The sequence below is a fragment of the Theropithecus gelada genome, chromosome 1 (genome assembly GCF_003255815.1).
Source record: "Theropithecus gelada isolate Dixy chromosome 1, Tgel_1.0, whole genome shotgun sequence".
Classification (NCBI taxonomy): domain Eukaryota; kingdom Metazoa; phylum Chordata; class Mammalia; order Primates; family Cercopithecidae; genus Theropithecus; species Theropithecus gelada.
The window spans coordinates 32114934-32129801 of record NC_037668.1 but is presented as its reverse complement, the minus strand read 5'-3'; the positions used below and the strand labels follow the sequence as shown (position 1 = coordinate 32129801).

At 56.9% G+C, this 14868-nt stretch overlaps 1 protein-coding gene across 2 annotated transcripts in view; it reads right to left on the bottom strand.

Annotated features, from left to right (window-relative positions):
- PRDM16 (PR/SET domain 16) overlaps nt 1-14868 on the bottom strand; it is a 360644-nt gene that overhangs the window by 24093 nt on the left and 321683 nt on the right. For both annotated transcript variants that reach the window (XR_003121231.1, XM_025397533.1), the window contains exons 6-8: nt 8890-9097; nt 7075-7222; nt 6324-6477 (exon numbers count right to left, since the gene is read on the bottom strand). Coding sequence is in view for 1 of the 2 variants with exons in the window: in XM_025397533.1 (XP_025253318.1) it covers nt 6324-6477; nt 7075-7222; nt 8890-9097 (510 nt within the window). In the remaining variant the exon portion in view is untranslated. The remainder of the gene's footprint in view (nt 1-6323; nt 6478-7074; nt 7223-8889; nt 9098-14868) is intronic.

Genomic DNA, 14868 nt, shown 5'->3' with positions numbered 1-14868 from the left:
CTCTGCTGAAAATGCCGCATGAAATTGCTGGGAAACCCAGCCGCTGGAGGGGCGGGGCTGGGGCTGGAAGCAGTCTGGGTGCATGTGCATGGGCACGGGCGGATATGTGTGTACTCTGCGTGCATGTGTGTGTATACACACACATATACAGGCAGGTGCATGTGTGTCTGTGTGCGTAAGTGTCCGTGTGTGTGGGGGCAGGTGTGTATTCTGCAAGCGTGTGTGTCTGAGTGTGCATACATGTGCACACATGAGCATGTGGAAACATATGTGAGTGTGCATGCGCCCACCCCAAGGCTAGCCTCCAGTGACCAGAACAGATCCTGGGGTCAGTTGGTACAGATCCTGCTGTGCCTCCACCTTCTTTGCTGGAGAATGGGCTTGCGGCTGCTGTTCCCACCCTCCTAGCCCATGGTGTTGCTAATTTGGGAGCCAAGATTTTCAGAAGTCCCTGGGGAAGGCGAGCCTGCTCCCCAGGGTGGGGCACGGGCAAAGCGAAGGCATGTGATGGTGTCTGCCACCCCATCAGTGGACTCAGGGCAAGCTGGCTCAGGGACTGCCCTGCTTTCGTCTTCACTTCTGCAGCTGTTCTAGGAGGGGTGGGGGCAGGATGCTGACCATGCAGACTGGGCCTTCTCCTCTCTAGAAGTTCACAGTGTTCCTGGTGTCCTCCGGCCTCCCCCTCTGCCCCAGTTCCTGCTGCCTGCACCCCAGAGAAGGTAGCCTCTGGGGTGACACAGACAGTTCCTGAGGTTCTCAGGAGGCCCCAACTCAGGGAGCTCAGACTTTGGGGCTCCTGGCGGTACTCGGCCACCCTTTGGAGATGGCTCGAGGTGGACATGGATAGGAGGTCACCCTGGGCAGGAGCCCCATGCAGAGGGACTATTCCCTGCCTGAGAAAAGTGAAAATCCTGCTACTGGGTACCTCCTCAGACTGGAATGGAAGCTGCCGTGCCCAGCTCTGGCTGGCGAGTGCCAGCATCTTCTCTCAACAGGAGAGGGCAGTGCCGGCCTGGCCAGACTCCAGGACCCAGCGGCCTGGGGGTTCCGACCATTTTCCTAAAGGCCTGTGAACGGGTGTCACCAAATTGCCAGCTTGTCTTTTGCCTCTTGTTTTTCTAAGAAGAAAGGGAGGAACACACACACATCTACACGTGCACACACACAAGCACACACCACATTCATACACATGCACACACACACCACACATGCACACACAGCACACACACACGCACACCCCTCCACACACACGCACACACACAACCACAACCCCACACGCACACACACACCACACACACTCACATACACACACACCACACACCCCCACACACACCACACACATGTACACATACACCACACACACACATCACACACACACCACACACGCGACCACACACCATACATAGCATACATACACCACACACACCACACACGCACACACGCATGCACATGCACACACGCGCACACACACACGCCACACACACCACACACACGCACATACACACCACACCCACACCCACACACACCACACACACAACCACACACCACACACATGCACACATACGCCACACACACCCACACCACACACACACGTGCACATACACACACCACACACACACCACACTTACACACATACACCACACACCCCCCTCACCACACACAACCACACACAACACACATGCACACCCACCACACACACGCACACACATGCGCACACGCACACACCACACATGCACACACCACACACACACACACCCTGGCGAGTGTCTGTCTCTCTCTGTAGGACGATTTGCTTCCTAAACACAGCACAGTGGAAACAATGATTTCAGCAAGCTTCTCGCTCACCAGAAATGGTCAGCGGCCTGATCTCCTTCGATTCCAGCTGGGAGCTTTTCCCCTGAGATTATCATGTTCTTTCATCACAACATCTATTTATATTAACTGCTCTACCCTCCTGCTCGTCCAGCCTGGCGGGGCGTTTGCAAGGCTGAGGGGAGAAGAACTTGGTCTCATTTTATCAAATCTGCCCTCTCTGGAGGGCGGCTGATGGACAGGTGACCCTCCACAGAGAGGGCCTGTAAATACCCCTCGGTCACCTTCCTGGCCCTTGGGGAGGCGCTCAGCTCTGCCGGCCAAACCAGCACACCCTGGCTGTATCCTGGCCTTTGCCAGGCCCTAGTGGTGCCTGGTCAGTGGCTACTGCCATCCTGACTTGGAGACTGGCTTTGAGCAGCCTCTGGCCCAGGGCAGCTCCAAGGAGGAGCCTCCCAGGCCAGCGGCTGTGCCTGGGCTCAGGGACCTTTGGTTCCCACCCATCCTCACTGATGGAGGGCCCTGAAGTAGGGAGATGTGCAGAAGGACTGGGGAAGAGGAGGCGACTGGAGAGACTGGGGTCTGTGCAGGGGCAGGTCCTGAACCCTGGGGATGGCCTCAGCTGGCTCAGAGCTGGCAGAGGGAGGCAGTGACCTGAAAGGGTGGAGGACGGCCTGGGCAGCCAGTGAACCGGACCTGGGGCCAGCGCCTGCAGAGGGAGCCCCCCCGGGTCCTGCCGAGATGGGAAGGGTCCAGGCTGGTGCTTGCTCTGGACAGCAGTTTCTTCTCCTCGCAGGGTATCTGTGTGAATGCACACTCACACTCAATCCTGCACAACTCACACACACCAACACACGCACCAGCTCACGTGCCCACACTCACGCTCTCACACACATCGACACACACACCAGCTCATGCGACCACACTCACACACTCTCACATGTGCTGACACACACACCAGCTCACGTGCCCACACTCACGCTCTCACACATGTCAACACATGGACCAGCTCACGCGCCCACACACGTGCCAACACATGCACCAGCTCACGCACCTACACTCACACTCACATGTGCTGACACATACCAGCTCATGTGACCACACTCTCACTTGCGCCGACACGCACACACTTGCACCAGCTCACGTGCCCACACTTACACAATCTCACACATGCCGACACACACACCAGCTCATGCACCCACACTCTCTCACACACTGACATATGAACCAGCTCACGCACCCACACTCACACTCTCACACATGCCGACACACGCACACACGCACCAGCTCATGTGCCCACACTCACACTCTCATGCTGACACATGCACACACGCACTAGCTCAGGAGCCCACACTCACACTCTCACACACGCTGACACATGTGCCAGCTCACGTGCCCACACACGCTCTCACGCCAACACGCACCAGCTCACGTGCCCACACGCTCTCACACACTCCAACACACGCACCAGCTCACGTGCCCACACTCACACGCTCTCACACACACCAACACACGCACCAGCTCACGTGCTCACACTCACACGCTCTCACACACGCCGACACACGCACCAGCTCACGTGCCCACACTCACACGCTCTCACACATGCCGACACATGCACCAGCTCACGTGCCCCCCCACACACACGTACACACATACACACTTACTAGAGCAAAGGCCCTTTCTGAAAAGTGCCCAGTGGGAGCCTGTCCACCTCATCCCCGGATATACTTCCTCTCTCTCCTGTTCTCTCCTCTCTCCCTACCCCCCTTTCTCTTATACCCATGCACACACACACTTGCGTGTACACACCCCAGTGCACAGGTGAGTTCCTTGGTGGGAAAGACATCACCAGGAATGACACCCCGTCCGTCTGTGTGGCCAGTGAGGTGGGGGCTTAGGGCTTCCATCTGCCTGTGCCATGGGGGTGTCACCCAAAGGGTGGACACAGAGTCTGGCCGTGAGTGCCTGCATGACTGTGACCTCTCCTGCAAGCAACTGACCGTTCCTGGAAAGGGTCACACTATTTGGGCTCCCTCGCTTGTTTGCAAATCCTCCTCTCCAAGCCTGAAGACCCCCTTCCACAGGTGCGCCAAAGGACGCTGTGCCGCGGCCTGGGGGATACCGGGGCTGGGTTGCGTGTATCTGATCTACTTTCTAAGGGAATGAGGTCTTTGTAAACCCGATCTGCCCATCTCCGGGGTTTTCCTTTAAGCTTTATCCCCTTAGCCAAAAGCCAAGGCACAAAGGTGAGCCAGGAGTGTGGACAAGAGGTGCAAGAGCCGCTGAGGCCAGGCAGGGCCAGCTGAGCTTCCCTGTCCTCACTCCCTCCACGAGGGATGGGGAGCAGCTTGCAGCGTGGTGGGAACTGTAGGCTCCAGCCGCCCAGGGTGCTGCAGCTCCTGGAATACACATCATTAATGTGATGCAATGGGACTTTAGAATGCTCGTCTGCACGCCCAGAGGGGCAAGGACGTTTAAATCTAGGTCCAATGTTTGTGCTTCTGAGCTTGCTATAGAACTCCGCACTGTCATCTGAGGCGCTGACTGGTGCTGCTCTCGCAGTGGGAGTCACTTGACCTGCATCTGGGAGCAGTCACCCCCAACCCCAGCCCCTGACTCCTGCCCAGCTTGCCCAATGCTGGCTTCTCCCAGAGGGAAGGGGTACTGTGCATCGGGGCGCCAGAGCCGGGCACACTGTGCGCAGGCTCCTCCTGGGAGATCGGTGGTCAGCAAATGGGAAAACGGTACTTGTGGAACGGCCAGCAGGGAGAGCTCCGTCTCCCTTTGGCTCCTCAGTTGGTGGGGGCATGTGGCCCAGGTTGGGCTGGGGGCTGAGTCACCCCTAGCAGGACGGCTGGACGCTGGGGCTTGGGAGATGGGTGGGACGGGCACAGTCCAGGTGCTGACAGGGCCTGGCTGGCTGGCGGGCACAGTTCTTGTGCAAGTGGTTAGTGCCTGAGTGGTCCTACATCAGCAAGAATACCTGAGCCCAAGTTCCCAAGCTCCCAGCACCCCTCCTCTCCATGCTGATGCAACAGAGTCTGGAAGGTTCAAATCACCCAGCCAGGGGCCAGGAGCTGGGCTCCCGGAGCTAAAATTTGGGCTCCACAGCCTGGCCTTGAGTGCACAGCCACTTAACATCTTGTGGCCTCACTTTCCTCCTATGACAGCTGGAGACAGAAGGGCCCCAATCTCAGGCTTTTGTGAGGATGCCACGTAAGAATGCTTGGGAAGCGATGACTTGACACAACGTGTGTGTGAACTGATGACTCGGCACAAGGCCCAGCAGACAGGACGCTTCAGAGGCCTCTGACTTCACTGAGAATCAGGGTCAAAGTCCCTGCACTGGCCTGCAAGGGTCCTGGGACCCGGCCCCAGTGACATCTTACCTCTCTCTTATTTATTTTTATTTCTTTACAGACAGAGAGTCTTGCTCTGTTGCCCAGGCTGGATTGCAGTAGTGTGATCTTGGCTTACTGCAGCCTTGAATTCCTGGGCTCAGGACATCCTCCCGCCCTTAGCCCCCTGAGTAGCTGAGGCCACAGGCACACACTCACATGGTTGGCTAATTAAATAACTTTTTTTTTTAATCGGTAGACACGGGGTCTTACTATGTTGCTTAGGCTGGTCTTAAACTCCTGGCCTCAGGTGATCGTCCTGCCTGGGCTGCCCAAAGTCCTGAGATTACAGGCATGAGCCACCCCCGGCCCTTTCTTCTCACTCCCCTCACTCACTCCTTAAACAAACCCTGGCCTCGGGGCCTCTATGCTCACAGCTCCCTCCTGAGCCTCCTCCACAGGTGCCCAGGGCTCACTCTCCTTGCATCTCTGCTGGAACGCCTCTCATCGAACAGGCAGGCACAGCTCCCATGCCAGGCTGCCAGCCCGGCCCCCTGTGAGGCTGTAACCCTGCACCGCTGCACCCAGAGCCGTGCCTGCCGCCTTGCTTATCTGGCTTGCCTGTCTTCTCCCGTTGGTGTGCGAGGAGCCCCATAAAGACGGCTGCTCTTTTATTTAGGGCTGGCCCCGCACTGGAACAGCGCTGGGCACACACAGGGCGCCCTAGAAACACCACCCTGACAATCCCCGTGGGTGTCCTCTGGGACTGCCACGTGCAGGGCAGCACAGAAACACGCCGTTCTGCAGTTCGGCATGGGTGGGGAGTGAGTTCGCGGGACGGGAGTAGCCACAGGGAGGGAGGGTCCAGCTTCTTCTGCAGGACCCTGGTCCCTCCCATCACCTGCTGCCCCCCTCCAGCCCCTGTGAGGCGAAGCAAAGGGAGCCGTGGAGGAGGACGGGATGGGCAGGGGGAGCAGTGAGGGACAAACTCGGAGGGTGCCTGCTGGGGAACAGGCTGCACATGGCACAGATGTCAGAACCTGCCAAGATGTTTTCAGAACAAACTGGGGTCCCCTGGAGTGGGGGAGACCTTGGGGGACGGCACACCTCGGCCCGACCCCCACAGTATCCGAGCACTCGGAGGGCGGGCAGCCAGGCTGGGCGACCACTTACATATGAAAGGTTTCACCGTGCTGTGGATATGCTTGTGCTGCTTGAGGCCGGAGGACGTGGCGAAGGTCTTCCCACAGTCAGGACAGGCGTGGGCCCGGGCGCCCACGTGCTGCGAGCGGATGTGCCGCTGAAGGTTGCTGGGGTCCGTGAACACCTGGGGAGACGGAGGCCGTTGGCTCGTGCCCTGCCTGGAACCCGCCTTGGCCTGGTTCTGGCTGCCGGACCAACCAGCCGTGAGAGCAGGGCCCTGCCTGTCTCCCTTGCCACGTTGCGGTCTGCACCGAGCAGGGACAGGTCTCTGCTGTAGCCAGGACCCGCTGGATGGCCTTAAGTGAGCCACGGAGCCTTCCCAGCTGCTCTCCTCAAGAACAATGACTGAACTGAGGCTGCGTGAGACAGGGCTGCAGAAAGCGTTTTCAGCTGCGGCGCTGCGACCCTGGCGGGCTGGGGGTGGAGGCTCAGCCCCGCAGCCTCTTCCTTCCATACTGGCGGGAGGACAGGAGCTGTGCCCGGGAGGGGCCTGGGTTCTGGTCTCGGCCCTGATCCTTCTGACCTGGGGGACACAGTCTTCCCTGAGACTTCCTTTCCTTCCTAGTAACACGGAAGGGCCTGAGCCACCACAGGGGCCTCCTACCCACTCTGCCGCACTCCATCTGCATTTGGACCAGGGGGTGTAGGGAGCATGGGAGTGGGCGCCCGTCTGCAGCCTCCCGCTGTGGCGGGGTTCAGATGCGGCTGCCCTGCATGTTACCTTCACGCAGTTTTCACATTCGAAGCGTTTGCCGCTGTCGTGGGACATCTGGTGGCGGATGAGGTTGGACTTCCAGTTGAAGGCCTTGGGGCACTGGTCGCATTTGTACTCACGCTCCTCCGTGTGGATGACCATGTGCTGCTCCAGGCTGTGCAGAGGATGGGGCTTACTGTGGGGCCCAACTACCTACCCTCTGCCCAGGACGGGACCCCAACCCCGCACAGCTTGTTCCCAGTGCCCCTTCGGAGCCCCCACCACACTGCCGGGGGACAGAGCACATGCTGGTGTCTCCCTGCCCACCTCCTCTCTGTGATGGCCGGGGTGTAAGGGGCAGAAGTGGCCTTCCCCTAGCAGATGAGGAAGCTGGCACCTGGACGGTTCTACCCCTCACCCAAGACCACCCCCAGGGCGGCTGGAGGCAGGGCTGGATCCCGGCCCACACCCCCAGGTGCCTCTCAAGATGGTCCTGACCTTGAGGCTAAGCTTAGGCCTAAGAAAAAAAGGGGTTCAACGCTGGCATGAACCCAGGAGTGGGGCAAGTCCCCAAAATCCAAGGACGCCCCTCTGAGTGCTGGGCACACACCAAGGAGGCAGGCCGGGAGTCACTCGGGGGTCTCCAGGTGACACGGAAGGGTGCAGAGCACAGCTGCTCGGAGGGGCCGCTGCACTTGGATGAAGGAGTTGCTCTAATTCCCTGCTCTCGGGGGACCCCCGGCTTCCCCCGTCCCAGGGATGACCGTTAATCTTCATGAGCAAAGCAGTGATATATCACGGCTCGTTAATTATGGGGCCCAGCCATCCATTCAGATCAGAAACGCCTGGTTCCCGAGCATCAGGAGACTGTATCTTTTCCCCTGTTGTTAATTGTGATTTATGTGTTTATGTAAAGAAAACACGGACCCTCTTGAGCGGCGTTTACTGGGAAGGGCCGCAGTCGGGATTTGCCCAAACGCTTATTTTCTCAGTCATCTGTTCCAGGTGGAGGGTTTGCCGTCCCCAGGGAGTGGCGCGGGGATGGGCGGTAATCCCCAGCAATCACATAGGCGGTTAGTGGCCTGATGGGCTTTGCTCTGACTTTGCGAGGCTGTCCTGGAGGAAACCCTCAAAGGCAGGAGGAGGGGCCCATGCTGGAAAAGTCTCCACAGCTCCTGGCAGCACTGGACTGAATGTCCTGGTTTTACTCCCCAGAGAGACCAGGAATCTTGTTGTTCCAGGGGGTCACAGGTCCCTAAGGCCGCCCAGGTCCCAGATCCTGGCTCCTGCCTGGTCTTAGGGCAGGGGAGGGCCAGTGTGGGCCCGCTCATGTCTCTGAAGCCCCTCCTGGGACAGGCCGCTGCCACCCGGTGGGGAGCAGGGCTGGTGTCTTGGGGACAGGGGTGACCCCTTCCCGCTCTTGCCTACCATCTGAGAGGGAGTCGTTCCTGTGTCCGGAGGGTGGGGCCGCCATGAATCCCTCAGTGGTGGGTGCTGCCACCCCCATCCCGGCCTAGGACCTTATTACAGAAGTAGCCTTGGGCTGAGTGGCTGCAGGTCTCGGCTCTGGCCTGAGTTTTTCTCCTTTCTAGTTTCTCCCCATAGCAGGCTGGTAGGCAGGGCCACGAGCCTAGAAGGTAGATTTCTGGGGCCAGGACATTTGCGGTCAGAGCCAGGGGACACCTGCGGCTCTGGCCACGGGACCCTGCACCTGCTCTGCAGTGTCCCCCCAGGGGTGCATATCCCCCAGGGTGTGTCCCACTAGGGGGCCCTTTGTCTCCACCTGTTGGGGGGCAAGGCGGGGGAAGGGAGGTGGGGAAGACTCAGAGGAGGGCGCAGCACCTGTACTTGTTGGGGAACATCCGCTCACAGTCCTTGCACTCGTGGGCTTGGCCGCTGCCACCTCCAAGGCCCTCGGGCTTGAGCTCCTCAGCCAGGCCCTCGTAGAGCGCAGCCCCCACCGAGCCACACGTGTACTTCTTGTGGCGCCGCAGGTCCAGCTTGGACTGAAAGAGTTCGTCACACTCGTCACAGCGGAACGTGGGCTCCTCTGCAAGAGACAGAACGAGGCGGTGGTGACAGAGCCAGAGACCCAGCCCAGGGCTCCTAGGGGACTCTGGAGACCTGGCCCCTTCACCACGGTGCCCCAGGACCTGCACCCAGGCTGGCCAGCCCTGCTCTGCCTCCTGCCAGGGTTCATCCTGGGGCCCACCAGCCTGCCCTGGAAACAGGCATGTGGAGTCCCCAGGGCCCAGCCCTGGGCAGCACCAAAGGACCCCCGAATCTGTGCCTCAGCGGGAGCCCCGAGTGACACCCGGCCCTGCCTGTGCCTCAGGCAGCCACCGTGGGCTGGAGAAGGCCCCGAGCTTGGGAGTGGAGGAGGAAGCCGGGCCAAGTGCTTTGTTTATGAATCAGGAGAAAAACGATGACAGAGCTCCAGTGCATATAATAAATTATTGTCGTCAAGGTCAAACAAATTAAAAGGGGGGCAGCTATTATTAAGTTTACGAGGCTGCATCCTGACCGCCTTGCCAAGCCAAACAACCGGCCTGGAGCTGTCATCCTGGTGGGGGGCTCTGGGCCCGTCCCCGCCTCCCCTGCCTGCAGCAGCTGGGCCACAGCCTTCCGTCTAAGACAGGAGGCCCCTCCCCGCAAGACGCCTCAGCCCCCAGCTTGGAAAGAACGCTGGCACTGAGCTCTTTCCCAAATGAACTGAACAATGGTGTGTGCACCAGTGTGTGAGTGCATGGGGGCGTCTTGGGTGTGAGCATGCAGCTGTGTGTACACATGTAAGTGTGAATATCAGCGTATCTGCATCCACATTTGTGCATCTTTGTGTGACTGTGTGTGCGTGTCTATGCACTTACACCCATGTTTGTGTGGGGCTGCATGGGTACGCATGTGCATGTGTGTGAGGGTGTGTTTCTGCATGCACCTACATGTGTGAATATTTGTGTGTACTGGCATGTTTTCATACCTGCACATGTGTGGTTTGTGTATGCCTTTGTGTTTAGGTATGTGAGCACCCGTGTGTTCATGTGGGTGCATAGTGTGAATGCATGTGTTTCTGTCTGCATGTGTGTGCATTTGTGTTATGTATACATAAGTGCATATTATACATATATGTTTGTGTGCATGGGTGACCGTGTATTATGTGTGCATGTGTGTTTGATGTGCACACATGTGCGTGTGAACGTGTGTGAACATGCACATTGTGTGTTGACCTGTCTGTGTGCACCAGTGGGTGTGCAGTTGTGCACGTGTGAATATGTGTACACATGCTTGTATATGAATGTGCATATGCTAACGTGCATGTTTGTGTTTGTGTGCATGTGATGTGTGTGTGCATGTGATCTGTGTGTGTGCATTTGTGTGCTTGTGGGAATGTGTGTTTGGGTGTGTATGCATGTGCACAAGGACTGACCCAGTGCCCAGCGCTGAGCAGAGTCTTAATGAACTTGGTCTGAACGTTGGCTCAAAGGCCTGAACCTAAGGATTGCTGAGGAGAGGAGGGGATGGGGGCAGATGGAAGAGAGCCGTCACTTCCTGTGCCCTCCCTGTGTCGGAGAGACCACCACAGTCATAGGCCTTTAGAGTCCTAAGGAAAGGGTGGGCAGCTTTGCAGTCTGGGCAGTGCGGGGGTTGCCAGAAGTGGCACCTCCTTGCTGACTGGAAGCTTCCCTGAGCCTAAGGGTGGAGATGCTGCTATTTGGCCTGGGCCACCCCAGCACCCCTGGCAAGTCCTCAGAGCCTGGCTCCTTGAGCCTCAGGTGCCCGGGTGGGGATTCCAGCAGGGTGCTGGCCCTGAGAGACCACAGCAGGCATACTGGATGGCACCCCCCTACCCTTGCCAACCAAGGCACAGATGCCAGCTCTCCAGATGTGATTTTCACTGCCGTCTTTGGACAGAGGTGAGTATCTGGCTGACAGGGAAGGGTGCCTGGCCGAGAGGAGCCCCGGGGGTGTGCGCACTGGGGGTGAGTGGGCAGGCACCACTGCCGGTCAAGATGCATGAAACACAGATTTCGTTCTCAGCCGGTGTCCAGGCGTCCTGGTCCTGCTCGCTAACCTGAACCTCAGGAAAGCACTGGTTTGGGGGAAAACAAGATCATGAAGGGAAAAAAGCCAGAGGATGCCCAGAGCCTGCGTAGTCCACTTCCCACAGGACTGCCGTCCACACCTCAGCTCTGTTCTCTGGGGCTTGGAAGCCTCCGTCCCAAACCTCTCTGGGGAAGGCTGCCACTCAGAGCTTCCCAGATGCTCGCTGAACAAACCAAACCCACCTAGGAGCTGCAAGGAGGGATCCTCAGATGGAGGGATCCTCAAACAGGGAGCATGGACTGGGGGGATCCTCAGACAGAAGGGATCCTCGGACAGGAGGGATCCTCAGACAGAAGGGATCCTTGGACAGGGTGCACGGACTGGGGGGATCCTTGGATAGGGTGCACAGACTGGGAGGAGGTGGGTGAGAAATACTCACCCCAGAAGTCTACAAAATACCACCTTGAAATGTGATTCAGGCCTGCAGATTGTTCAGAAAGTGCTCAATGTGCAAATGATGTGGGTGGCAAGGCTGACCCCTGGGGTCTGGTGGGAGCCCCATGTGTCAGGTCCTGTCCTCAGAGCTTAAGAGAATCCTGGCACTGAAGCCTTGCACGGACCTGCGAGCACCCAGGGAAGGGCGATGGTATTCGCATGCCCGCTTCAGAACTGGCAAACTGAGGCTGGGCGAGACTGAGTTGCTTTTTCAAGGAAGAGGTGGGCCTGAAGCCTGCCCATGGTTTTGGGGCCCAGGAAGCAGGGCTGCCAGGGCCCCAATTTCCCACTGAGGGTTTTGGGGAAAGCGAGGTGAGCCTGTGACAGAGGGATGCTCACCGTCACGCCCTCTCAGGCCTTCCCTTGTCTTCAGAAATTGGGATTTTCACTGGGGAACAAGCCCTGCAGATCTGGGCACCAAGACCACTGCGGAGCACAGCCAACCCGCAGACCCGGGAAGCTGCCTGTGGGTGGATTCCAACGTCCCGGGCTGGAAGGAGGCTGAGATGGGGGCCTCCAGCCAGCATCGTGATTCAGTTAGAAATGCCAGCTTTTATTTTACTCTTTCTGGACCCAGTGAAGAACAATCACAGAAGTTGAAATTTGAAAACAAAGACAAGAAGAAATGCCAGCCCCACCTACTCATATTACTGACCAACTTATTTTTTCCAGTTCTCATTTAGAATTTGGGATGAAAATAAAAATTTAGATCGCAAGTGAGAATCCAGTCTGATTCTCACTCCAATGGCTTTGGAGGGTGCCCTGGACGTGATGGAGCGGACTTCAGTGACCATCCCTGCCCTGCTGCTCCCTGCCCCCAGCCCTCCACGGACGGAGCTGGGCCCCCATCAGAGGACAGGGCCGGGGACAGGACACACCTGAGCCTGGCCTGCCCTGACTGAGTGGTGTGGACGGGTCTCCCGGCTGTCTTCCAGGAAGGTAAGGCCGGCCCCGAATACACCCCTGGGGCTCGTGGAGGGACCGGAAGCGGGGGCATAGTTTATGGCATTTTCACTTTCTCGGCACAAGAAACTTCTGCCTTAAAGAAATGCTGAAAGAACATGACCTATTCTGATAATGTTTCCCATCTTATTATCTCTGATCTCACGATCTGGCTGGCTCATTCGCTCTGTGCCCCATGCACTGCCTCCTCTTGACCTCTTCTGGAGAGAGGAAAAGCAAATTATCGTGAGGCTTTCTCAAAAGAAAAGCGTATTGGAATGGAAGTAACTTTCTTTATTTTCTCCCAAGAGCAAAAAGTTCTCACGAAAGAGAATTCTTTCGTCTCCATTGTAAGTGTAAAAACAAAACACAAAGTCAAATGCAGCTGAAAGTGGCTTCCCCATGGTCTGAGTCACTTGTGTGAAAATGGGCCTTGCATTCCTGACAGAGCCGCAGCTCTGCAGAGGGAATGTGTCCAGCCCCGGGACTGCGGGGCAGAGGTTCGGTTCTCCCGAAGCAGGCTGGCCCCCAAGGGTCTCCTGTGTCTTCTTCGCTACCTGAACGTGATCTCCAGCCAAGCCCTCTTCTCCCGACAAAAGCACAAAAAACAGTGATCGGAAATGAAACTCTCTTCATCTGGCGGGGGTGCGTGAGCTGCTCTACAGCATCCACCTGTCACCTACGCCAGCTGAGCCAACGCCGTGGTGAACTCACATCTTGTTTGTCATATCTGCGCCTCGCTTGCCTATCTGAAGTTCCATCAGCAACTTTCATGGCAGAGCAGGAATGTAACAGAAAAATAAATCAGTGCCTAATGGCCCCGGAGAGCCGAGGGGTTCACAATTATGTGGCGTCTATGTACTAATCTACCAGACTCGAGGCTCAAAGGAGCTCGAGAGCCTCCTCCAAGTTCCTGCAGTGATAAGGGGCTGGCTGCATTGAGCTGGGGTTGGGATAAAAGATTTTTTATGATAATTATCTTAGTGAGGAACATTTTTGCATTTTCTTTCTGTGCGATTCAGAGTTTAACTGGTGGGGGAGGCGGTTACTGGGGAGGCATGATCTTGACAGGAAAGAGGAGGGAAAGTCAAATATTTGATGTTGGGCTATTATGTGTGGCAAGCAATTAGCCCACAGATGTTTGATAAATTATTAGGAAAATGTAGACCCAGGTTATTTAATATCGGGGCTGGAGGGGGGTGGGAAGCAGAAATCAAGGTTTTTAAAAAACCTTTTGGAAGAAAGAAATTTCATTGTACAAATGAAATTCCATAGTCAAGCACTCTCCTTAAGTCAAGTAGATTTGTCTCTTGGAGCTCTTGTGCGCTATCTGAGATTCATAGATCTTTTCAATAATTATTTTAAGGAAAATGAGGCCTTCCCCCCTGCTACCCAGATCTCAACAATTTATTTTTCTTTTCTCGACGGCCTAAATAAAACCAGACTTTAGAGGACAGTGCAGATAGGCTTCCGCTTGTTAAACTGTCATTCTGTGGTCGTTTCCTTTCGGACACTCAGGGACATGAACGGATACTGCACCAAGGAAGGACCCCGCTAGCTGGGCCACGCTCGGTGATGGAAAGGGTAAATGAAGGCAGAGTTCTCCATGTCTGGTCTCAAAGCCTTCCTGCTAATTCCAGCACCATTCTGTCACCGTGAAATCAGAGTGGTTCCTTGGAGAAACTTGCAGTGAACCGCATTAATCATTAAGCCTTGGTGTGTTTGGAGGGGAGGTCCAAGAAGCAAGCAGGAAAACTCGGCCTCCCTTCAGGCGGCAGCACCAGCAGGAATCACCAGCTCCGGAAATGGCCAGGAGGGAGCTTGCGTTCCTATTCACTTATGGGGTCTCACCCAAAGAAAAGCAGTTAGGCTCGAACTCTGGAGCCATCTGCTCAGAGGGACCGGCATGGAGCCGATGGGCCAGGGCCCCGCTGCCCACAGAGCCTTTCCTGGCCAGCTGTTCCAGGACCCCGTAGGGGAATGGACACATGGCTTCATGATGTGACCATCCCTGCCCTGCTGCTCCCTGCTCCCAGCCCTCCATGGACGGAGGTGTGCCCCCATCAGAGGACACAGCCGGGGACAGAGGAATGAGCCTTCATCTGGGAAGAGCTCATCTGTGTGGGGCTGGAATTTTCTCAGGCATCCTCTCAGCTGTACTTGGGTGCGGAGGAAGGTGAAAGGGAAACTCACTTGTCCTGTCTCTAGTCGACAGAGAGGGGCTGGCCGATCTAGGGAAAAGGAAATTCGGAAGGCTTCCCACAGCCCGGTCCGGAAGAGCAGGGCAACTCCGCATCACTGTGAGACCCACCTCAGACCCTGCATTTTCCCTCTGCCAAATGA